Genomic DNA, 27144 nt, shown 5'->3' on the forward strand with positions numbered 1-27144 from the left:
TTTTAAAAAAAAATCACACCCCCTCACACATTATATTTGTATGTTAGAGACAGGGACACCATGCTTTTCAATAAAGTAAAATATTTGGTAGAGATTCCAGACTGCAAGTTTTACTATTTAAATTTGGTATATAACAGATTAAGAAAAAAGTTCAACTCCCCAACGTTTACACCATTCACAGTTCTATAGAAATTGAAGTATAAAAAGGAATTTTCCCCACACAATAACGTTATTAGAATATGGAATGCATTTCACAGGTGGCTATTGAAACCAAGTCAATCGCAGTTAAGAAGGAGTTGGATAAGAAACTAGAAGGAAAACAAGTATTGTTGAGGTTACAGGTAAAGTGCAGTAGATAGTTCAGGTCAGCGAGTGAGCACCAACAGAGGCAAGGCGACTCAGTGGCCTGCATCTGCATCGAAATTTCCAATTCTATCACTGTCCCATATCTCACACAATGACACCAATCTCAACAATGTATTCACAATTATCTATAAATCATTTTGCTTTATTTAGTTTTACGCAGTTTATGATATGAAAAAGAGATCCAGTTATAATAACTCTTCTTGGCACTGGGTAACCATATGCTGCAATTTTCTTTTAATATTTGATGAGTTCCAATACAAAGCACTTCAGACACAATTGAGCGCTGATCAACTTAAATATCAGCTCTATCAATTTATAAGCAAGTTCTAGTTTTTCATATTTTATATATATATTTATATAATATAGGTTTCATTTTAGTTAACATAGCTACAAACTTTAAATCTATGAACACCAGGGAACCCAGTCCCTTTCAGTTTTACATTTTTTTTTTGCTGTAGCCTTGCGCCAAATGAAGAGTATTTTGTACGTACATAGCCACAATCTTGCTCTTTACAGTATCAGATATGTGCATCACTGCATACCACTATTTTAAAGAGGAAATAACGTACATAAAGTTAAATCAAGTTAGCTGACATTTACCATTTGAACATCCAACAGGAAGAATCTCTGAACTGAATTTAATAATTCACTATAACAGTCCATCCCTGGACACTAAACTGAAAAGGGGAGACTCTGGGAACAACTTACTCTGGCCCCACTTCCTGAAAGTGAAACTACATTAAAAACCATTAAGTCAATAGTGCTAACCACTGCAAGAATGTGGTAATAAAAGCTGCATTTTTTTAAAAATATAAATGAAAGTGGTAGTTCCTCTTAGCCAGAACATCAAACCACCTGGTGTGCTACAGACACAGCTAGCAGTCCAACGCTATAGATGCAAATAAAGAAGCCTACAGGAGTTATCAGAGCGCCTACAGGGAGTGAACAATGCAGCAGACAGCCCCTGTGCCTTGGTTTTGTTTGCAAGGAAATGGTCAAATTAAATGGTTTAAATTTAGGGAAGTTGACAAACATTAAACAAAGCTCTCCCAGGAAACCAGCAGTACCAGTGAACAAAACCTGACCCAGGAATCAAAGGGCAGAAGCCTAACCATGTCAGAGAGCCCAATGATTTAAAGATGAGTAAGGAAAAAAAAGCAGCGAGAACCATTGGAACTAATATGTTGGTTTATCGAACAGTCACTCCAAGTTTCTCTAGCACACGCACACCCTTCTCCTCATACTCCTGCCGAGTCATCCAGAAGTTATCCTTGTCCTTCATGATGTCTGCTAGTACAGCTCCACCCAAAAACACCATATGTTTGCGACGAGGCGGGTCTTCGATACGAATCTTGAATTTCTACATGGAAATAAAAATTCAGCATAAACCAAAATAACTGCAAAACAGTGACGCACATTTTTTAAAAAGTGTCTGATTTCTCCCTCAATACCAATACTAGAAGAAAATCCTGCTCGTGGTAATCCCTTTAAATACAACTGTGTAGTAGATACCAGGCACTGCCAGTTCCATCAACCTTTTTTTCCTCCAGCCCCAGCAAAATGTTATTGGCATTTAAACTTGGTGCATACGAGGGTATATTTTCACATTTGTTACTAGCATCACCTTTTAACACTTCGATTCAGGTTATGCTGTACCAGAACATTCTAAGAGGCATCTGTTCACATTTCTAATTTTGATGTATTACCAAACTTATAGTACAATGCAGCTTCTGAACCACTCCAATGGCAGAGTTTGCTACACCACATTGCTCAGGAAGATCCCAGGCTCGATCCAGAATTACCTCATTTCAGCTCGTGCCTTGCATTGGAGAAGGGGGAGGGTGTATCAGCCAGGATTCCCACTCGTGGGTTGTTTTACAGAAACTCCTATTGGAAGTGCATGCACAGACCATTTGGGAACAGAATCAGGGTCAGCTGTAGTCACACAGCTTGCAAACATTCACCGTCAAGAGTCACCTATAAATAGTGTCCACTTTGGCAAGGTGCCAAATATCAACCTCTGCCAATGGAAATGGATCCCAGTACAATTTAGAGAGTGGTGGTGGTGGGAGGAAATTGATTTAAAAAGCCACTTATGAAACTATTATAGATCCAAAAGTTTGGTCCCCTATTTTGGTGTGTTGGTTGAAGGAAAAAATGTTGTCCAGGAAAACACTTTCTTCCCTCCCTCCCTCCGCCCCAATAGTTCCATGGGATCTTTAATTGTAAACAATTTTACAACACCAAGTTATAGTCCAGCAATTTTATTTTAAATTCACAAGCTTTCGGAGGCTTCCTCCTTCCCACATTTACCTGAGGAAGGAGGAAGCCTCCGAAAGCTTGTGAATTTAAAATAAAATTGCTGGACTATAACTTGGTGTTGTAAAATTGTTTACAATTGTCAACCCCAGTCCATCACCGCCATCTCCACATCGGGATCTTTAATGTTCAGACTGATGGAGCCTTAGTTTAATGTCACCCAAAAGCCAGCATCTCCGACCATTCAGCACTTCCCCAGTATTGCACCAAAGAGTCAGCCTAGATTAAACCCACAACCTTCTCACTTCGAGGCAAGGATGCTACCAATGACCCAGAGACACCCAATACTAAACAAGCAGAAGGACTTGGAGCCGGGTGGATAGCCTCAAACTTTTTTTTTGGTGAGATCCTCACACGTGACCTGAGGCAAGAATGGAGAGCAGAGGAAGGGATTTTTAAAAAAAAAATAATTCATTCTCAGGATGCGGGCGTCGCTGGCAAGGCCAGCATTTATTGCCCACCCCTAGTTACCCTGAATTGAGTGGTTTGCTAGGCCACTTCAGAGGGCGGTTAAGGGTCAACCATGTTTGTGTGGGACTGGAGTCACATATAGGCCCAGACCGGGTAAGGACGGCAGGTTTCCTTCCCTAAAAAAGGACATTAGTGAACCAGTTGGCTTTTTACAACAATCCAACAGCTTCACGGTCACTTTTCTTTTTACTCAAACCAGATTTTTATTGCCAGATTTTTTTAATTTAAAAACTGAATTCAAATTCTTAAAACTTAGATTTGAACTCTGATCCTCTGGATTAATGATCCAGGCCTCTGGATTACAAGTCCAGTAACATAACCACTGCATTACCATATCCCAGGTAGGTCACAGGTCAGTCAGTTATCAAGACAACTGGCTCTGCAACACGTCCTAATCTACATACAAAAAACATTCTCTCCGAGAAACAAAACAAGTTAATGTGATAATACACAACTATCACTATGCTGCACCACTTTAAATGTTGATCTGATTATTGAATGTAATTATTCAGTGCCTGCTCTGTAATCAGTTCTGTGCAGTTCCAAGTGTTTTGAAATCTGCCAAATAATATTTTGGCACTAAAAGAGCTGTCTGAAATACAGCTAATGCGGTGCCTGTATAAACAAGATTATTAGATTCCAACTTATTTCTTTCTTCTCCCCTCCCCCGTCTTTATATTTTGAGTGATCACAAAGCACTGTGATTCAGAGTTTCGAACGGCTAGCGCCCTCTGCTGTAAAGGTTTTCTGTAGACATTGAGTCCCTGTATAATCAGCACTTCACAATTCTGGGTCAGTTAAAGTAGTGAGTGAGGAAAAGGGAGGAAAGACTTGTGCTTTGCCATTGCTCTGATAGACCAGTACACAGACACATACTAGCAGATACCTCTGATAGAGGTTCAGTGCCCAGCACTTTTCGTCAGTGTCTCCAGGTTACACTTTAGTGTAATGGCATGAATTATGCTATGGAACAATACAACAGCTTGCATCTATATAGCACCTTTAACATAGTAAAACATCAAGGCACTTCACAGGAGCGATTATCAAACAAAATTTGACACCGAGCCACAGAAATATTAGGACAGGTGACCAAAAGCTTGGTCAAAGAGGTAGATTTTAAAGGAGGTGGAGAGGTTTAGGGAGGGAATTCCAGAGCTTAGGGCCTACGCAGCTGAAGACACGGCCGCCAATGGTGGAGCGAAGAAAATCAGGGGTGCACAAGAAGCCAGAATTGAAGGAGTGCAGAGATCTCGGAGGGTTGTAGGTCTGGAGGAGGTTACAGAGATAGGGAGGGGACGAGACCATGGAGGGATTTGAAAACAAGGATGAGAATTTTTAAAAATCGAGGCATTGTTAGACCGGGAGCCAATGTAGGTCAGCGAGCACAGGGGTGATGGGTGAACAGGACTTGGTGAGAGTTACAATTCGGGTGGCAGAGTTTTGGATGAGCAAGTTTACAGAGGGTGGAAGATGGGAGGCCGGCCAGGATGCAGATTTACACCTACACGGCAAGTTATCAAATTCAGCCATACCATGTAACAAAACATCCCCAGGGCAATTTATAAAAGGGGCAGAATTAGACACCAAGCATGAAAGAGAGAAGGACGGTTAAGGGAAGTAATTGAAGGCGGGGTCAGAGGTAGGTTTTGAGGAGGCGTTTGAAAGTGAGGAGAGAAGTAACAAACAGAGAGGTTTAGGAAGAAAACGCCAGAGTGAGAGGTATGGTGGCTTAAGCCTCTGCTGTCATTGGTGGAGGGGGAAAAAAAAAGGGGATGGGGTAGACATTGTGCAAGAGAACCAGGAGCCTGGAAGGTGCAGGCTAGGATGTACGACTGGAGGTGATTACAGGTAGAGTGGGAACGTTTTGCAATATTAAATCCCAGTTTTATTTGGATATTTGAGTAAATTAGACCGTCCTTTTCATCAATCTGCTGAATAATGCTCTCGATATTGTAGTCATGATTGATGAAATTTGGAAAATCATTTATAACCATAAAGTCTGACTTACAGAAAGTTTCTCAATGTCTCCTTTTAGTACACGCTCCAGGTACAACTGTTTCAGCTCACGCTCCAGGCGTGAGGGGAGGCCAGGGTACATGGTAGAGCCGCCAGAGAGGACAATGTGCTTGTAGAACTCTGACCTGCGGAGGGAACAATTACAGGCGGCAATGAATCACTAGAACAATTGGACAAACACTGCTTTAAAGTAATATTTGACATCGTTTGGTACAAATTTACAAACTAAAATTAGCATGGGAATTTTAGTAAAAAGGAACAGCAGTTGTGGCAGAGTGCACGGATTCCTTTTATATTAAAAAAAAACCACATGGAAACACGAAGTCACTAGTTACAGCATTCACAGAACCCAGTAATTACTGTGATACACCACTGCCTAACAAAAAAATACAAAAAGCTTCAGCAATCGTACAATGTACATTGCCCACATACCTGGTATCAATATCAGCTGCCTGGATGGTGTTGAAAAGTAACTCAGCAACACCAACACCTTCAACATTGATGAGATGAGGCTGAAACAGGGCTTCAGCTGCTTCAAACCGCTCCCCTCCGACTTTTATAACCCGGCCATCTGGAAGCTAAAGAACTTGTTCTTTAAGAATTCAGCAATGCAGCACACAAAATTAAAAAAATTTTATCAGGACAAATTAATTGCTCTCCGGGTATGAATCTAGATAGAAGGATGAGTTTGTTGATCTGAATGGGTGAGTCACATTGCAATAGATCCAAATGCATCAAAACACCTGTTTTCAGGACTGAGTGGCGTAGTGAGTTTCCACACCGGTCATACGTCACCCGAACCTAAACCTGGGAAGGGGGGGGGGGGGGGGGGGGGGGAAAAAGTGCCTGCTTCTGATTGCCAACCAGTGGATCCTGCTGGAAAGTGAATGCAGCAGCAACAATGGGGCAGATTCTGGCCCAGCTCAGCTGCAATGCCCCCCCCCAACCCCACGGTTGAATAACCTGCTAATATTCATTATATAGGCTACATATGAATAATTGCCACTTTTAATGTGGAATTGGGAGAATTTTTTGGATCCATACCCCAGAATAAGCGAGTGCCTCAAGTGCAGGTGGGGGCAGAATGAGGTTTATTAGTGATTGCATCCCAAGCTAAAGCTTGTGAACTCTTATCCTCAATAGGTCAGGGAAGTGTCATGTCAGCACAGAAAAGAAACAAACTATTCGCCAAGAAATCAATTGAAATTTGAGATGTAAAACAAGGGCTAATTTTTTTTTTTAATAAAGTAGAAAAGGTGGATTGTTCATTGAGTAGTGACAGAGCAGAGTCTTGCAACCGGCTTTCAATTCAACTCAAATCAATGAACTACAAGCATCTTCTCTTTGCTGGCTGCAGAGGTTCGAAATGAACAAGACTCAGTGGGCACAATAGTATCTTAAATTTGACACTACTTCCTGCATCTGCCTTCTCAAACAGGATACTGCTGGGAAGCAGGGCTCGAGGCTCGTTGTACCAGAGCTAGAAGCTTCCCTCCACATCTGGTGCGTGCTGTCTCTGACCTGGGCGTTACTGGATGTGCACAGAGTGGAAAAAGCACACTCCTGCCCCGGGTCTGAAAGGCATTCAGAACCTGGTCAAGCAGCACGGTATATTATTAAACTGGAACAGAAATTATCGGTCTCCAAGAACCAAATATAAGCAGAAAGTCAAATGCAAACAGAGAGAGAGAGAGAGAGAGAGAGAATACTATCAGAACAAGCTGAGAATTGAAAGAGCAAAAAATTCAGGAACTTTTTTTGGGGGTGGGGGGAGAAGGAATGTGACAAATAGCTGGGGCTCAAATATTTAGCAGATACACAGACCAACGGTTCAGTCAACGGCTCCATTATTTGCTGATTGTTGATCAGATCCAAGAAACTCTTACACTTTCGGCATTCTGCTGGTGCAGATTCATGGACACGTGCATGTTGTAAAACGAGCAGCTCACTAAGTTAGACTATAGGAATACACACCGTGTAGGACTCCACTAAAACAGTGGTTTCCAATGCCAGTTTCTGTTCCTGTTCAATGTTGTATCCCACATAACACAGCTTTTCCTTCATCATGCGGACAGTTTCAAAATCCGCGGAGTGGTTGAAGGCGTATCCCCGCAGCAGGAGTAACTGAAAAATTAAAAGTACATTAAATAGTGGAAATAAATTGCCACAAACAGCAACAGGCACATGCTGGGCTTTCAAAGCCAAAGTATAATCAGCTTACAGTCAGACTCTCCACCCACCAGGATTGATACACAACATGAAACTTTAAGCTATTATATAAACACAAGTATTACCTGCATTTTTAAAAAAATAATTGCAGTAGGACAACAACAACAACACTTGTCCATTACAAAGATAAGATAAATAAAACAACTTTGAACTTGGCTCCATAAGTTTCTAAATTCTATAAAATTTACAATGGTCAACAGACTTAATCATGGCCTAAAACTGGATCGAAATCCTTCCAATTGAAAGAAATCCCCTATCCTCATTTCAACAATTTGGGATAAAGGAAAGAACTTTTATTACAACTTCAGGACTTCACAGTCAATGCATTACTTTTGAAATGTAGTTATTTTGTTGACAAACGCAGCAACCAATTTGTACTTAGCAAGGTCCCATAATAATTGTCAGATCAGCCATGATCTTATTGAATGGCTGAGCAGGCTCGAAGGGCTGATTGGCCTACTCCTGCTCCTATTTCTTATGTTAATACCAAGTGAGATAATGACCAGTTGATGTTTTTGTTGGTGTTTTTTTTTTTGGGGGGGGGGGGGGGGGGGGAAATGCTGGGAAAACAGCCCTGCTTCTCTTCAAAAAACAAAAAATTGCCACAAGATCTTTTACCTGAACTGGTGGTTCAACATCTCATCTGAAAAATGACAGTGACAATGCAGAATCCCCCAGCACTACACTGGAGTCTCAGCCGAGATTAGCGCTCAAGTCCTGGTGCGAGGCTCAAACCCACAACCTTCGACTCAGAGTGCTGCTACTAATCAAAACTAATTCAGGTAATTTTTTTTAAAAATTGGCTTAATAGTCTGATTTTAATTAATTTAACTTCAGATAAGAAAACTTTGGGGGAGTATTCAGTCATATTTTCTTAAGAAAAACTTCAGCCGTACTAAACGTTTGTGAAATCCTTTGCCCCGGGGCCTTGAGCACCTCATTTTTTGCTGCCCCCTTCATTACACAGTATCCTTCGCTCAATGCCAGGATTTTGGCCCAGGCTTTCCTGCAATGGCGAGATCGGTGATGTACACAGTAAATTTCTCCGTCTGGCATGCCAATCCCACCGCTGATAACTTGCACCATATTTTCCTGCATTTCTAATTAGAATTCACTGCAGCGAGGGTGGCACAGAATCAGAAGCAGCACAGCCACTGGCCTTTCCGTCACTCCATGGACAATTCCGATACTTTCATTTAAAACTGGCCTGCCAGGGGTCAAACATTTTTACGCATCTCAATATGCAATTGTTGAACTGTCTTTTTTTAAATGCATTTATTTATTCTTGAAACCTTTCAGCTGAACAAAGGGTGAAGTAGCAGATTGGCAACAATAAATGCTTAAAAAGGAAACATTGTTCAATAAAAAACTTTTAAAAAATTATTTTATTGACACAACGTTCAAGAACCTGCCAATAAGTCCCGATCAGTGAACATTATAGCAAATCATATTAGCCAGCACAGCAATGTCCTGACACCATTTCAAATCAGAAAATACATTTAAAGTTAATTAATCACACCACGGCAGGTCTCCAGTGTCATTACTTTTAATTCTAAGTGGTAGCAGTGCAACAACCGGCTTAAAAGGCAGGAAATTCAGGATCGCCACTGATTTTAAATGGGGCAGAGTTATGATCATTACCTAACAGTTTTTGGTAAGCAACTGCGGAGCGGCTCAAGTCCCAGGAAGATATGAAGTGGCATAATTAATGGCTTAAGTCGCTTACCCCATAGTTTCCTCATTCTTTAGTGTGGTCCTAGGGTCCCTAAGCCATAGATTCACCACTAGAATGTGGCAAGGAAATCTGGGGCCTTAAGAATTGATGGAGCAGCATTTTTGTAGTTCCACTTCTCGTCACCAGATGGCACTGCAGCACCACCTGGTGGCGGAATTGAAAACTACAACAGCAGATTCTGTTCAGCTTATTTGGAGAAAACGATAAAAATCAGAAAACTCTCCACAAGTTTAAAAGCTAGGAAAATGTACACAAAATAGAAAAAAAAAAACCACAAAAACTTTGGAAAAGAGGAGCCAAGAATAAGTCAATGAATAAGTGAGGAACTTTGAAGTCAGGTCTAGTAAACAAGCAGCAAACTAATAACCCAAAAAAAAGTTCATCTGGAGAAATTCCCAGCTCATACTGAGCGAGCTCTCAGCTGGCACAGGTGGAATAGCAGTAGGAGTGCTACAACTGGCTTCAGTGTCCCTCAGGGGAGAAGACGGGTAGTGGAGGACGAGAACGAAAGTTTGGGGGGGGGGGGGGGTCACATGCTCTGTTCATGAAACCATTACGGATCCTTTACATCGATCTTCCTTTAAATTTGATGACAGGAGTCCGGTGACCCTGCCATTTATGCTGTTAAATCCGGTTTCTGTAGACTAATAGCAGACTTGTAGACCGAGTTTCTGCATTAGTAGGGAGGAGGCTCGTGTGGAGCATAAACACTGGCATGGACCTGTTTGTGCTGCACATTTTATATTTTAATTGCACAATGCAACTCAACACAGTCAAGTCCCAGCTATGTCTTGAATGATTTAAAATCTCAAGTGTAAGGCAGACAAACACCTAAAATAGCCTTCCATTATGCTTGATGACAACAGACGGACATGGCATTGAATGGGTCTGTGAAGGGACCGATGCAATGGTTACTAATTTTAGTATTTTTATATTGCACAAGACTCATGCTAGTGTCGCAGGGTTCCCCAAGCATGTCTCTCATGCAACCGGCCGCAAATCATACGTAAAACCGCCAGGACTCAAGACTAACTGCCTGAAAGACTTTTAAAAAGTGCCTTCTAGCTCCAGCTGCCAGTCTCAGCCGTTCTGTATTTGGCTTGCAGTCTGGAGAAGTCTAGAGAACCTAGTGGCACAGAAGCAATGTAAAGTGCCTTAAAGTTCTGTTTCATCAAATCGGATAGTCCATTCCAAGTGATGTTTTTAACATTAACCACTGGCATAGCTATTTGTCCATTACACATTCATCCATTATAAGCAGGACCACTATAAGTGGCACCATCAGTATACTTTAACAAACTGCTTTAAGCTAATTTCAAACAAACCTAAAGACACCCACAATCAAAAACCATCATGTAAACTGCAGTAATATTGGTTTCTGTAATTAACAGGAGACAAATTCATTTAACAGACATCCAAGACTGACTGATGCCCGGTCCCTTCCATATTATGCCAGGAAGTTTAAAAGTGTTTAGCATATTCAAACAAACAGCAGAGAGTGAAGAAAGGCAATAAAGCACTGAAGGCAAACAATAATCAAACTTTTCTCGTCACCTTAATGAGGTATCGGGTAATGTCCCTGCCAGCAATATCAAGCCGCCGCGTTAGGTGCGGCAGTGAAAATCCTTCATAGACAGGGCAGATGTGTGTTACCCCATCGCCCGAGTCCACAACCACACCAGTCAGTAAACCTGAGGAGCAGAAGAAAGGATAGCATGACTGAAAAACATTACATGAATGAATGCAAACAAAAGTTACTTGAAGCACTGGAAGGTTATCTGAAAATTTCAGTTGGGTGGTGCTGTGACAGTATGTTGTCAGAGTGTTAGGATACAAGTTCACCATCTCCACAAGCTGAAACAAGGCACTTGCCATAAAGGAGATTTGGTGTTCGGTCTGGACATTGATAGTTAGACTACCATAGCAGGAGACCTCACTTTCCCGCAGAGGCTTCATGCAGTTGCTTGCTTTTCCTTTGGTTGGCCACACAAGTAGCATCTCAGTTTGTAAAACATTGAGCATACAAAGTCCTGCCTGCCCCGAACCCCCCACCACTCCAAAAGGGACACTCAGACGTATTCTAACCCAGAGAACTTAGGCACAGGTTGGCAAAACCACAACACCACCCCCCCCCCCCCCCCAACATTCTCTACACGGCCCACTTTGTATTACAGTCTAGAATGTTCACTTCCTCAACCATTGTCCGCACCATCTATCACCTAATCGTGTCTACATCCAAACAAACCTGGAACTAGCACTAACTCTTTCCTCCTCACCAGAGCCTGCCTGGTTACACATTCCAACACTTACCACTCCCCCATGCCCCAATCAACATGGCAGTAGCTTAGCTCTTACCACCAAGTCAAATCTTGCTCTACAGGCACCTCTGCTTCCAGACTGCCCATTGGATTAAGTCATGGGTGTATCAAAACGTCTGGAAACTGAACATCTGAAGACTGAAGCCGTGGTTTTATCCACTGGAATAAACTTCACTCCCTCAGACTCCACCCCACTCCCAGGCACCCACTCAGGCTAAATCAGGTAATGTGAAACCGTGGTATCCTGTGACCCAGAGCTGAGGTTCAAACCCCCACATCCTGTCCAGCACCAAGGCTGCTTACTCCCACCTCCATCCCTATTTCACCCCACTGCCAAAGCCCTCTCCCATGCTTTTGTCACCTCGCCAGCTTCTCATCTTCCATTTACAAGTTGATAAATTCACACTTGTCCAAAACTCAGCTGCCTGTAACTCAGTTCTCGCCTACCTATAAGAACACAATAGGAGCCCGAGTAGGCTGTACGGCACCTCGAGCCTGCTCTGCCATTCAATCAGACTGATCTTCAACCTCAACTCCACTTTCCCGCATGATCCCCATATCCCTCGATTCCCCTAGAGTCCAAAAATCTATTGATCTCAGTCTTGAATATATTCAACGACTGAGCATCCACAGCCCTCTGGGGTAGAGAATTCCAAAGATTCACAACTCTCCGAGTGAAGAAATTCCTCCTCATCTCAGTCTTAAATGGCCGCCCCCTTATCCTACGACTATGTCCCCTAGTTCTAGATTCTCCAGACAGAGGAAACAACCTCAGCATCTACCGTCAAGTCCCCTAATAATCTTATATGTTTCAATGAGATCACCTCTCATTCTTCTGAACTCGAGAATATAGGCCCATTCTACTCAATCTCTCCTCATAGGACAACCCTCACATCCCAGGAATTAATCTAGTGAACCTTCGTTGCACCGCCTCTAAGGCGAGTATATCCTTCCTTAGGAGACCAAAACTGTACACAGTACTCCAGGTGAGGTCTCACTAAAGCCCTGTACAATTGTAAGTTGACCTACACTGACTCCCCATCCTCGCTGACCGACAGACTCCTAACAGCCCAAATTTAAAATCCTCGTCATCAAGTCTTTCCTCGTCTTCACCTCACCCTCCTCCAGTCTTGCGTCTCCTCCCACACCCTTTAATGCACTGACCCGAGCCCTATTTGCATCATGCTCCCTTCATTTCAGCATTGGTGGAAGAGCCTTCAGCTGCCATGGCCTTACTCAAACTTTAAAAACCTTCAAGTCCTATCCTTTTCACCCCTCACTCCCACCATGACTCAGCAGCAGATCCTTTATTCCTTTTATTTTATTACCCCCACCCCCAAAGTTGCTTAGGACTTTGATATTAAAGCTGTTATACAAATGCAAATTGGTGTTGTAGGGACACGTGTAGGAGGCAGTCAGGCACAGGTCAACCTTTTCTCTCTCCTCTTTAGGGAGTAGCTCTACTGTAAATACAGCCATTTCACCAGGAGAAATTGTGAATATTCAGCCACTTCTGATGTAAATATGTGCAACTCAACTTGACCAGTACAGGACTTTGATCTGATCCCGATCTGGTTGACCCACTTTACAGCAAGTGTCCAACTGGAATACATTTGATCCAGTTTCTCTCTATACCAAAGTTATCTTTGGACTCAATTTAAAATTTAATTCACATCCAGGGCTTTAGGCTCGAGTTATTTCTAGTTTCAAACCCCATTCTGAGCTGATCTCGTCCAGCGGGGCATTGGGATGATTACAATCAGCTTCTGTGCCCGAGGTAGAGGAAGCTAGAAAAGAGAACTTTTAATATTCTGTGCAATCGATACACAAATTTTTTTTGAAAGGATGTACAATTTTTCTAAAACAATGCTGTTGAAATCTTTGGTGGAACTTAATCCTTGTTTAAAAACAAGTTACTTTAAAATCACACACAAGATGAACATGGGTGAAGGCAATCATTTGCCACAACTGAGGTAATCCATCCAAAAAGAACCTCAGACTTCTTTAATGATTCCAGGGTCTTGCCTCCACTGCCCTACCTGAAAGTGCGTTTCACATGTTGATCACTGTGTGACGAACATCCAGTCAGTCCTAAATGTGTCTGTTATTTGTTTGAATGTGTGCCCGTGTCCTACTGCCATGGTTTAATTTGAAATTGTGCTCCTGATTTACTTTTTACAATACGAGATCACCTCAAGACTGAAAAGCCCAAATTTACCCCCATCATTTCACAGTCCTCTAATGATAGGGATCGGTTTCATGGATCTTCTCTGCACCATCTCCCAAGGCTGGACTCTGCCTGGTGTCTCAGTGACTAGAACTGGACAGTACTCTAGATATCTGATCAGAGAATTGTGAAGCTTAAGCTCACTTACTCTAATTTGTACTTTACTGTTTTGACCATATAGTTATACATTCCATTTACCGCTGCACATTGATTTAGCAATTTGAGTACTTGGTTTACTAAAGCCTCCGGATGTCTTATATTTCACCTATAGCCACCAACATCATTTGAGAAGTATTTATGATACCCATTTTCTTACTATGTTTAGTACTACTTGTACTTGCTTATATTAAATTCCATTTGCCACTTATGCCTACTTACATATTTTATCTAATTTATTTTGTAGTCCCTGGCCTACCACCTTAGATTGTTTGGTATCATCTACATATGACTAGTTTGCATTCGAATCCAAGTTGGTAATTTTGATTTTTCCTTCATTTACACTAGAGGATATTTTTCATTACTTATATCACTTTAGAATGTCAAGGTTAAGGGTAAGTTGGCATATTTGAGATCGTGATGCCACAGAAGTGTTGCGGCCAAATAGCATCGCGGGACCATTGCCCAGGACACAATGCGGTAAACAGCAACACATCAGCTACACGAGTGACCGACTGCATCCACCAACTCAGTCAGCAACGCCACAGGAGACCGACTAGCAAAGTTTTAAAACGATGAGATTAGAGTGAACAATTTTATTGAAATTTTAAAAATCTTTTAGTCCATCAAAAATAAGTGTTAACTATACATCAATTAAGTCTCAGGCATTCTTACCTTGAGCATACAATGTCAGCACAGCCTGAATGGCAATGTACACTCCACTAAACTGGTACGTTTCAAACATAACCTGAAACAAAAAACAATTTGTAGGTTAGCCAGCCATACCTTTCTATCCATCTTATTCTGACATTTTAAAATCAACTGACAAAGCCCAAGTATGAAGTATAATATATCTACACACACACACCTAGCTCCTCTTATTCCCCTTCCTGCAATTTCAAATATTCTTAGTCTGATTGAGTGACAGATTAGTCTGGTTTTCAGGCATCTACACACATGTTGGGGTTTTGCCTGAAGATGCATTTTGGAAATGAAGGAAGTAAGTCTACTCCAGCTATCCCTCCCTGCCTTCATTCATTGTTGGCCAACTCATCCTGTGGGGAAGCACGCGTGCTAATCTCCTTTGAGACTGGGCTATCGTGGGTTTCACGAGATGCAAGTCCAGCATAATTATTGGGATACACTGAAGCTGTAATGGAACACCAGAAACCATACTACATGGACACATTGGGTCGGGGGAGGGAAGAAATCTCAATTTGAGAAGTTGTTAACGATGCAGTATTCAGTTCTAAAATTAGTGGCCAGGAATTCTGAATACACTCAAGTAATCTGCTTTTCACAGGCTTTCCACACAAAGATTCAGCGCCAGGAACCAGTAGTGTGTCAGTACATTGTTATAATGGGTATGATGGAGTGTTTTGAGGTGAGCAGGTTGGATCTTGCCATTCTGTTCACATTTGAAATAGAGCAACACGAACACATACTACACAATTTTGTTGCCACAGCAAGACGAGAGATGTCAGCATTGGGCATCCATTATTAATGTTAAGTATTTCCAGGTCAGGTGTGGAATGGTTAGCAAAGTAGAACTCCCTGTGCTCTAACAAAACACCTCAACCCAAACCTAAGAGCACTGCCTCTATGCACTAGTGTGAATTTTTCTTTTTTGCAGAGTTAACCATAGCCCAAGTGGGACTGCCAATTTAGTACAAATGTGTATATCCTTTATAAATTGGTTAATACCACTCAAGCTCATTTGATCTAGAACTCTTTATACACAGAAAAGTTTATAGATTAGATTATCCAGTAAAAAGGCATGCAAAACAGTGATCATATTTTTCTTTAAAATTCATTCATGGGATGTGGGCATCGCTGGTGAGGCCAGCATTTATTGCCCATCCTTAATTGCCGCCTTCTTGAACCACTGCAGTCCGTGTGAAGGTTCGCCCACAGTGCTGTTAGGAAGGGAGTTCCAGGATTTTGACCCAGCGACGATGAAGGAACCGCGATATATTTCCAAGTCGGGATGGTGTGTGACTTGGAGGGGAACGTGCAGGTGGTGTTGTTCCCATGTGCCTGCTGCCCTTGTCCTTCTAGGTGGTAGAAGTCATGGGTTTGGGAGGTGCTATTGAAGAAGCCTTGGCAAGTCGCTGGAGTGCATCCTGTGGATGGTACACACTGCAGCCACGGTGTGCTGGTGGTGAAGGGAGTGAATGTTTAGGGTGGTGGATGAGGTGCCACAAGCGGGCTGCTTCATCCTGGATGGAGCATGAAGCCATGGTGCCAAAGGAGGACGTTGAACTACTTATATTACCCGTTTCCCTTCCTGCTTTCCTCAACCCATTTAAGTCTTACTTGCTATGTACCATTGCCTGACCACTCAAATACAGGCACTCTTAGTGCTCCTTCCTTCCCCTTCCTGTGAAGCAGTGTCTGTCCTTGGCTCAGTCTTCTGACAGAATGGCCGAGTCAGGAACTTGCCACATGTAGTCATGAGCCTCAGTCTAATCACTACCCATGTCAACTGTTTTATCTATACTTTTAGAATACTTGAAAAGGTTTAATCAAGTTGTCCAGGCATTAACTACTTGAAATCTTCTAGGTTTGGACTATCTTTACCCATAGTGAAGATAACATGGGATTTGTGTTACTCTGTCCATAGGATTTGGCAGGTTCAATACATTTTCAACAATGGAAGAGATAATTCAGGAACAAGCACACTAGTTTTGGCAAAACATGAACAATTTTATGCTAGTCAGTGAAGGCTGTAGCAGAACCCTGATAGTCCAAAGTGTTTGAAAAATAGCTGCTCGGCTAAGTTAATAAATCAGATAACTGATCACTAATTCCAATATTGTACTGTATTAAATATTAATTCAGTATAGAAATCATAGTACAATGAAATAATTACATGCCAGTCATGCTAAGAAGTTCAATTAGTGCAGATAACTAGTCAGGTCAGATAAACAGTTTTGTGCTGTGCTCATCACTTTAAACACTGGATTAAAAAGGAGTGAAATTAAGTTTGCATTAATTACCGCACAATGTCATCCCATTTAAAAAACACATTTTGGGCTCCCCACAACACTTCATGTTTTAGACTAGAGTTTCCATAAGCAGATCAAATCTCTGATCAACAAAACCTGTGTCATTATTCTCCAAGTACGAATGGAGACTAAATTATGTCTGCCCATCCTGGTCCAATTAACTGCCACTCTCTAACCCTCGAGCTGAAAACAGCGCTTTGGTCTGGACTCCCCGTGCACAACTCAAGAGGCCAACGAGTAAATTGCTAATTCTGAATAGGACAACTGTCTTCGGGGGTTTGATGGAACTCAACATACGTCAATGGTTTTTAGTCGATTGAGTATTAAGGGATTTAACTTTAAAACACTTAATGATAGCAGTATCTTAGCAAGTCCACACCTTGGTTTAGAATTCATCCTTAGGCTATGATTTCTTCCCCCCACTGGACGCGTCATGTTTAGTATCTACCAAGCAACAAAAAACAAACAGCAAAAAAACGCCATTTTTCTCTGTATACTAACATGAGGAGAACTCATTTCAGATTACTGTGCAATCTGTTAAGTGGGCAAAGAAAAACTAAGTTGATTAGAAATCATGTATGTGGCAGCTCCAGGAAAGTACTACAGCAAATTGATAATCAATATTTATTTCAATATTATCAATGTAGCAATTTGACAACATGCTACACAGCTGGTTTCACTTAGCTGTGTAGCATGTTGTCAAATAATGCACAAATAGAAAATGAAACAATCTCTTGCAAAAGGAAAACAAGCTCTGCGCTTGGAAGATGAAAATACCATGCCTGGAACTAACATGGGATCAATCGCAGAGTCAAGCTGAAAATGTATACGGCTATTATCATTACCACTCAAATATACAGACGAGAGTCCCGGATATGTTATTGCTGTCATATTTGGCAGCTTGACAAGTCCCACCTTCCAACGCTAAAAGGTCTATCATGCACATCAAGTGATAGGACAAAATTACTAACTAGAGATCCTCCTGATACAGCACTTCTGCAAGGATCAGGGCTAGTCATCTGCACGAAAGAGTCCATAATGCCACAAAGGATCCTGTACAGCAAGCTGGAATAGATCAAGGGGAAATCGGGTTGGCAACAAAGTAGAATTTGCCCAAGCACAACCGGAAGCGGTGTGATAGCAATGTTGACAGCTGGAAAAATCTCACAGCTGAGTGCATGAGTTGGTGAGCAACGATACATTGCAGTGTGAGCCAGTACAAGCAACCAGTGTGTGGACCTCCTGAACCAGTGACAAAAACAGGAGCATGAGGAGCAGCAGCCCACTGGCTCCAAATGTGGTATTTGGGTCTGTGAAACTTGCAGGACAGCTCACATTTCGTGAATGGTCATCAAAACTAATTCTCTAGCCAACAAGTACAAAGAACTACCATCATTACTGCACCATTATGGGTAAATACACATTTATATTTCTCAACACCAAGCTACAGGATGATCAGATCCAACTTCAATACTTTGTCGGACCTCAAATTAGGAGTGCCATTGAACATTGTTTACTTAGGAAAATAAGTACAATGGGCAGGTTCTAATCTGAGATCTGTGGACAGAAAGCCTCAAAATACCTAGGCCCCTTCACAACTCAAGGTTCCTCCAAAAAAAATGGCTGTTTTCACAACAGCATCTTGCCTATCAGTGAGACGGCCACCTCCTTTCCCCAAGATAGTGGAGCGGAACCTTGGAGGCAGGTGTATGTGACCAAGCAAGACACCCTGGCTGTCATCTCCAATTTCCTCCTGGTGAACCAATTTTCCAGAGTCAATGTCAAGATGTTTCCCAAACACAACAGGGACAGTTATTGTATAGGCCAAGATGAATTCCTCTTACTGCACAGAAGGTGGCCATTCAGCCAATCGTGAGCGTGCTGGCCGAAAAAGAGCTATCCAGCTTAATCCCACTTTCCAGCAGTTGGTCTGTAGCCCTGTAGGGTACGGCACTTCAAGCGCTCATCCAAGAACTGAGATTGATTATCTCAGATGAGCAGCTGGTCCTGCCCAACCATTTCTTGGAGAAGGGGAGGCTGCTGATAGAGGCAGAATATTTCCAGCTCAGCGAAGTGACCAAATTTCTGATGTCCAAGATCATCAAGCAAAGATCAGCGACTGACGAGGCACGTTAGAGTAACAGGAGAACTCGCATAGCAACGATCTGTTGGACATGAATGATCCTTACTCCGAGACAGCAGAGAAGAGATATGGGTTTATAGCCATCAGTTATCGTTGCTCTTACACCGTGGTCCTGGATAACCAAACAGATGCCAAGTTTCAGAGGGTGGTGAGGATCATTGTCTGGGGCAGGATTGCTACGACCAAGGAGATTGCCTAGGATACCCGGAAAGAGAGCAGACACCCCAAATCGGTCCCTTCAAAAGTACATGTCCAGGTTCTACCTGAAGCAAGCATTTGACAGGCTCTCCAAGCCTGGCTTTCTTCGAAGAGTCACGGCACTAGTTTCATTTTTAAGCAATGGGACCTTATTTGACAGCAAACAGAAGGAGCAACTTGAACCTAACATTCAGAGTCAGGGGTTACTGTGAAAATCTAAAGCATATAAAAGTATGTAACGTTCCAGTACTCCATCGCACTGAAAATGATAGAATAGCACAAGTTCTGATTAATAATTCATCAATGTTGAATCTTTTATCCAAAAGCCATGTTATTGCCTTTTTTCTTCAGCATGAAAGCTATTTTTGATGCACGAGTTAAACATTTATGAAACAAATCAATGGAGGCTTTCCCCCTTGAATATTGACATCTGACAAAAAGCTCAGCAGTGCATTTCTCAAGACACATGCACAAATAGCAAACACTGGCCATTGGCTGTGCCACTTCTGACTTGTCGCTGTGCTCGCAGGCATTTTGAAAACCAGGACATTTGGAAGTTAGCAATGGCAAGATCAACATGCAAAAAAGGCCAAATTTATGGCATATGTTGCCGATCTTGCCGTTGCAGGAAATTCTGGGCCAGTGTTACCAAGCTAGAGTTTCAGTTTTTCCCTTGGGTAAAGATTACCACTAGATAGAGCAGTGCTTATGCAAGTTGTATTTTCAGCTTCCAAAACTACATTGTGAACTATTTTCACTATACAGTTTTGTACCAACCAATATACAATACATGATACCTTGTAATCAACAGCAGGTTATCTGGGTAAACCAGTGTCGCAAAGACTTACAATACCCACCACAAAGCACTGCTCGCAAGACTAGTAGCTCAGGTAGATTATAGTACACAAACAGATCTAATTTCAGGACAATGCCAACCTACTTTTGCCACTGTCAATAAACTGAGTCTGCCTAATGCAGTGACATTACCAAAACTGTCCCCCAAAACAGATCCCATAGAGATGGTGCCTGACCAGTATAAACCAGTAGTAATTTACAATCCAGATCCCCTCAGACAATTTGCACCCTCCTGGACTAACAGTCTATATGGGATATTATTCATCGCACACACAAAAATTGCCATATCACAATTTTCTCCATGTAAACATGTGCACCCAATTAGCTCAAATTTTATATTCATCAATTTGCAGCAAGTTAACAGGCAGAGAAAGTACCAACCAGAATCTGGAATAAAAGACATTAGTCAAAAGGCAGGCAGTTAACAAAAAACAAAAGCCAAATCAAGTCACTTAAAATATTTTTTGAAAAATCTTTTGGACCACTCTTAGATTCTCCACTAAACTGCGAATTAATACCGAAAATAAGATTTGGAACGTGCCAGACATCAAAAAGTTACAAGCTTTACACAAAAATGATTAAACTTACTATACAACAGCATTTCATGTTTAAAATACCTGCAAGCAAGGTTTTGTATTGGGGGCCTACATCTAACTGTCTCTGAACTCATCTCAAACATCTTTCCAAATTCCTTGAGTGGAATGTGCAATGCTCCTCCACCCTAGTATCTCCACCCTACCCACCCCTCCCCCCAACACTTCATTTGACATATTCTAAGCAAAATCAGTTAGTGCTTTTTTCTTTTATGTCAGCACATAAGCCCACACAGGTTTAAATGTTAGAATCCGTAAATTGTGAAACACTACAGTACTTTTGTGAATCTACTGAAAACAACTAATTGTTAGGTGTACAGCATCTGATCTTCCCTCTGAAGATTGCAATTGGCCCATATGTAGAAATATTTAAAGACACTTAAAAAAAAGTCTTATGGCAATTGTAAGGAGAGTCAAGTGTATCTGGATTAGGCCGGATACTTGATGCTCTGACAGCCACGGGAGAGACAGACAGAAAAGGAGCCCCCCAAAAAAGTGAATTTTGTTTATTCTGTTTTCCTGAAGTCCAAGTCCACAATAAAATGAGTTTTCCTCAACAAACATGCTTACCTCTATTATCTTTTCTCTATTCTTTGTAGGGTTCATTGGTGGTTCTGTCAGAAGAATCTTGCAATTCCTGGAGTCTACATCTAGTTTGTCGGGGCCAAACGTATAATCCCACAGATGCTTCATGTCATCCCAGTTTCTGACTATGCCATTCTCCATGGGATAGTTAACCTCTAACATAGAACGCAATTCACTAGCTTCATCGCCCACCATAAGATCCTGTGAAGGGAAAAAATACAGAACATGACAGCTAACAATATTGTTTAATAATAAAGGATGGTCAGGCCAAATTTTAAAAAAACTGAAATTTCAAAAAAAAACTACCAGCATATTCTGAGAACAAGAGTTTTAAGGAAACATATGGCAAAATAAATTTGCATTGGGCAAGTTATTTGTTGAATTAACTTGCATAGTAAATGTTTCTGTTTTATTTCACATCTTAAAAACAGGAAACAAAGACGTTTTCTGCTTAAAGTAGGTTCAAAATAAATTCTACTACTGTAGAAAGATTTATGCATATTGTGCAAAAGTTCACATTTACATATAAATAGCAAGATATTAAAGCTTTTCCATTAAGGACTTGACAAAATCAGCTGGAATTCCATGGCTAGTCAGGTCTGTTGTTAGGCGGGTATAAGATAAAAAGTCTATCACCACTGTTGACAGTCTAGCTTATTTGCATTTGATTTGTATCAAACTCAAAAACTAAAATCATGCAACCTGGCACTGGATGATTTTTCAGGCTCTGCAATAGATTTTTAAAATCCTGAAGTGGGAAGGATCAAGTTGCAATAGTTAAAGTGCAATTAATTAGGCATTAGGTGCAAATACTTGCATGCATGTTCATACCAAGGGTACTTAATTTATTGCCTCAGCACTTCAGTAAAGTATTATACACTATTTATATTAACCATCACATACCATTTTTAGTTATCCCACTTCATGTCATTTTACATTTTGGTGGCACCAATTATCTTGTATTTTCTCAGCTAGATGCGTTTTAGCACCAGCACATGCACAGTGTCATCCAACTTGCAAATGAGGGCCGATGGAATAAAGGACACGGTATAATGGACTGAGCATACCAAGAAAACGGATCCGTTAATTGTGTACTTGTGAAATTTCCTTCTAATGATTTTTTAAATTTGGTTTTGTGTTTTACCACCTATTTCCTCTCCTAGTACCATGGAGTAATTAATTCCTAAGGAGCCTGGGAGGCACACCATTTCCAAGTTATTTAAAACTGCCCTCAAACCAAGTGAAAGAAAATAAATTTTCAAAGTAGTTTACCAAATTCATAAATTTATACATTGCAATGTCATAAGGTCACAATCTCACTTTGCATCAGTACAATAATGTAAGTATATCAAGGTATAAGATTGGTCAATGCTGCTGTATTAGCTTCTGAAGAATTGGAAATTTCTCTAAACAATTATATTAAAAAAAAATCTACAAAATTTGCATACTGCTCATCAAGCAAGGTGCTGTTAGGGGTCTTATAGTACATTTGGTCCTCGTCACTTGTAATTAAGCATAAAACTATGTGAGAACGAGGAGGGGGCCAGATCCTTCAGGAATTCCAGAGGTAACAGTGCAGGCGTGGCAAGAGAAGCCATTGCTGGAGATGCTCTGGCTAGGATTGGATGAGTAAGAATGAAACCAGGCAAAGCTATTCCAATGGAATTGAACAACAGGTGAAAGGCATTGAGGATGGCAGTTAGGTCGACCGTGCCATAGGTTGCAGAGAGGTAGAGGAGGGATAATGCACCACAGTCATAGTTATAGAGGATGTTATTTGTGGCTTTGGTTAAGGCTGTTTCAGCACTGTGGCAGGCATGGAAATCCGATTGGACATTCAAACAAACAGAGTTGCAGTAAAGATGAGCACAGATTTGAGAGTTGACAACACATTCAAGAACTTGAGAGGAAAGGGAGGTTGAAAATAGGGTGGCAGTTTGCAAGGACATAAGCCTGGAGGGTGTTTCTTTTTTAGGATGGGGTGATGAGTGCAGTTTTGAAAGAGAGAGGGAACTATTTACATCAGCTAGCATGGAGGCCAGGAAGGAATGTTGGGTGGCTTAGTGGGAATGGGGTCAAGGGAGCAGGAGGTGGGTTTCATGGACAAGATACGCTTGGAAAGGGCACGAGGAGTGAAGAGAGAAAAGGACATGGATTCAGGACTGGTGGGGGACGAAAAGGCAGAGGCAACTAAAGCAATGGTCTCAATGGGAGGGAGGGAGGGAGGTTGGTAGTAGAGAAAAGCAGCCTGGGTTCATCTTTGCTCTCCAAGATGATTCTGGAGTAGTGTGAGGTTTTGGCAGAGTAAGTAGTCCAGCCAGCTCTAGTGGTGGATGGCTAAACCAGGAGTATGCCAGAAATACTCATGTCTATACCCTTTGGACTTGAGAAAGCTAAGATAGATGTCATATTAAAGCACTGACCGGGATATGAGAGAGTAAAGGTTCGCTGGGGACTACGGCATCAAAAGGTGGATATTAGGGAGTAGTTAAGCAGGTTGACAGCTGAAGTATTGGGCTGAATGGAGAGCTAAAGGCTAGGCAGTTAGGATTTAGAAAGTGCAATTTTAAACAATTTGGTGGAGAGAGTTTGCTCCAGGGATGGGCACAGATGTGGGGCTGGAGGGTAGCAGGATGTGGGTGGAGAGAGATACATGTAGTCGTTGAAGATGGCCTAGTCTATGCTAGGCGTAGAGACACAATGGGAGATGGCAAGGTTGAAGGAGTGGGCGTGACTATGGGTAAGAGTATTTACATGGAGGGAGAGGTTGAGGGGGAGACAAGTTGACAGTGAATCCTGAGGAGAGGGGGAAACAGCTGCACTAAACCCATTCTAAAAGTTGTGAATCAATCCAACATATTTGCAAAATAATTGAATAATTAAAAGACTGATTAATTAAAATACTTTTGAATATATGCACAAAACACTTCAATTCTATTAGCATGAACCCCCATACAGGTAGAGGTGGGGTTTTTTTAATATAAAAAGTAATTTCCTCAACTTCTACAATTTACTTCCATTTATTTCTTTTTAAATTTCCCTTCACCCAAAGACACTGATTTATGTTGCAGAGCAGGCACAATACCCCACAAGTAGCCATTTTCATGCAAGAGCAAAAAGTGTCCACAAACAATTCAATCATCGGTTATAACGACCATCAAAGCCAAGTCTAATCCTCACTTCACCCTGCGCCCATAAGATGTGCACGTTCAGCAGGGATTGCTTGATGGTAACGAATGAGAGAACGTCCCTACTGTTGCCCTAATTGAGATTAACCAACTCTACACTCAATGATACTGGTAAGGGTTGTTCCATGTCTGTATATTTAAAGAAGACCTATTGCATTGGGAAGTATTTCATGAGAGTTACTTTTAGGTTTACCATGTTAAAAAAAAAAATTAGACCGAGATTAACTAAATCTTCATTTCAATATGGACTTGACTGGTGTGGAGTTTAATAACGGATAATTTTTTTCTTTTGATGAAGCTGTCAATGCCTCAGTTAAACAGAAATATATGCTCACAGGCACTGTTAGTTAAGCACTGCCATGCCTCAGTTTATAAAGCTACAAACTGGGTTTTCTCAGAAAAAGTAGAGTTTTGTTTTAAAGCACAATTGCATAGAAAAAAAAGTTAAGGGGGCGGGGGGTTATTATGCATTGAAAGCATTACATCCTACACAATTGTTCTCCATGGCTTGAGGGGAAAGGGCCCAGTCAGAGATATTGCATGGCTGGAGTAAGAACAAGAAAAATAGAAAAGCAAGCATATTGTTCAACAGACATATTCCACAACAGAACTCCTCAGATCATTCTAATTAAAAACAGGCTAGATTTTATAAACAACTTTCTTTTCAAAGAATTGATAGTTTGCTGTCCAAAGGGCTTGAAATTCAGGTTATGTACTCATCAATGGTGCAGCCACCCTACAGAAACCAGATAAAGTACTCATCGTACTGTATACATAGACATTTGCTCAAGGCAATTTACAGAAAGCCTGTACAGTTCTCTGCGTGGGAGCACAGTACAGTGAGCATAAATTAATGCAATACCTCACACCAATCATGCTCTGACAGTTCACTGGATGCTGATAAATGTCCAAATGCTGACTAGTGCAAAGTAGAAAGCACTTCATGCCCACAAAATGAATACACAATCAAAAACCTAGTCAGATTTCCACTTGGATTGTGATAAAAATAATGAACTAAAGCATTCATCGAATTTTGAAGTGACCCATTAAGTCCACATGTTCAGTTTTGGGCAGTCAAATACATTCAGTTCTGGAAATTATTGTGCTGGAGCAGGAGCATTAAACTAGCTTTTAAAAAAAAAAATCACATACACATCACTGATGCAAGATTTAAAACACTACAAAATGTGTATAGGTTTCAGATAAAACACACACACTTCTTGCTTGTAGGTGCAGTTTGGTGAATATGCATTTATACAGGAATGCATCAACTGATCCACCATCAGCAGGCACATTCCATTGTCACTGAAAGAATGGTAAATGTACTGGCCTCCCTCTAGTAGAAGTGTTAATTTTAAGCCCCAACCAACCAACCAAATGTTATTACACTTATATAAAAAAAAGTGGTTAATTTCAGTTCAAATACATGCATCAAAGCAAAATAAAGATATTGTGGCAAATTCATGCTGCAACGTGAAACACTGAAAACCTAAACAGCAAAATCATTCCTGTCATCTATCCTATTTAGGAGCCAGACCAAAAACAGAATTTAACAATGTTAAAACAGTCACCAGAAAATCATTGTGGGGGGGGCTAAATGTTTTTGTAGCAACATACAGACACTTGTTCCACAGGTATTTATTTATCCTCCACCACCTTCCTCTCATAGGTCAACCTGTTCCACACAATTCCTTAAATTCCCAGGTTTCTGCCCTGCTAGTGGCCACTAGAAAATGCATAACCATAACTCAATGACTGGCCCTCCTATTTTCTCTAGCTGTTTGGATAAGCACCTCATCTCCACAACATCTGCCAGAGTTTGTAAAAAGGCTGTGCAGGCACCAACCTGTATCCTACCACTTTATGATGTCATTTTTTTCATGCACTGACATTATATAAACACTGCCACTAATCTTTAAACAATCACCTTTCCTTCAAGAAGGATCTTACCTCAGCTGTAATTCTTCAAGTGTATTTCATAAATGTTTATATGATGCTTGAATTTGTTTTTAACTCTTGGATTATGCAGCAGAGTTTGAGAAAGTAGTTTTCAACTTCAGGAAAAATGATTTGACTCTCCTTTAAATGCCCACCCCACCCCTGCTAAATACCAACACAGCATTCCACAACTGAGTGACTAATCATTCTGCCTAATCCCAGGCCCTTTTTCAATCCTTTTCAGTAAGCAGCATTTGAGGTGGAATGCAACACTAGTGGAGTGGCACACCCTTGATTTGTCCTGCTAATGGCATCTGGTCTCCACTTAGCACCTGCCCCAAATGGCTTGGAAAAGATCAGCAATTTGCTGTGTGGATAATAACATGTGACCCTGTGTTCTACCACTCTGTGATGCAATGCACTAGTACACTAACATGCTGCCAAAGCAAAATCTGTCTAAACCGTGCTTTTAAAATTTGAACAGACAAGCTAACTTTCCATCATAACAGAGGGATCATCAATCTACAAAATGCTGTCTTGTTATAATAAACAGTTGAAAAAAATTGCAAAATGTTAATGAAAAGGAATTATTTCAATGCAAAGTTTGGATGATTTGATTGCAATACAAAAATAAAATGAAAAGATGAACACACCACACTACAACAACTTACTTACCATCTTTTTGTTATTCTACTTCAACAGGTGAAGAAAGAGAGAGAGAGAGAGAGAGAGAGAGAAGGTAAAAACAGAAAGGTCAGAAAAGGTCTGAGTGAAAACATCACTCCCGGAACTCAAAGAT

At 41.2% G+C, this 27144-nt stretch overlaps 1 protein-coding gene across 1 annotated transcript in view; it reads right to left on the reverse strand.

Moving 5' to 3' along the window:
- Window positions 1-480: 480 nt before the first annotated feature.
- Window positions 481-27144, reverse strand: part of LOC137324793 (actin-related protein 2) — a 36327-nt gene continuing 9663 nt past the window's right edge. Inside the window, exons 3-9 of the mRNA XM_067989498.1 lie at window positions 21205-21420; window positions 14513-14585; window positions 10691-10827; window positions 7147-7296; window positions 5605-5750; window positions 5165-5297; window positions 481-1726 (exon numbers count right to left, since the gene is read on the reverse strand). Coding sequence (XP_067845599.1) covers window positions 1556-1726; window positions 5165-5297; window positions 5605-5750; window positions 7147-7296; window positions 10691-10827; window positions 14513-14585; window positions 21205-21420 — 1026 coding nt within the window. The 3' untranslated portion in view covers window positions 481-1555. The remainder of the gene's footprint in view (window positions 1727-5164; window positions 5298-5604; window positions 5751-7146; window positions 7297-10690; window positions 10828-14512; window positions 14586-21204; window positions 21421-27144) is intronic.

This window comes from Heptranchias perlo, chromosome 8 (assembly GCF_035084215.1).
Source record: "Heptranchias perlo isolate sHepPer1 chromosome 8, sHepPer1.hap1, whole genome shotgun sequence".
NCBI classification, from domain to species: Eukaryota; Metazoa; Chordata; class Chondrichthyes; order Hexanchiformes; family Hexanchidae; genus Heptranchias; species Heptranchias perlo.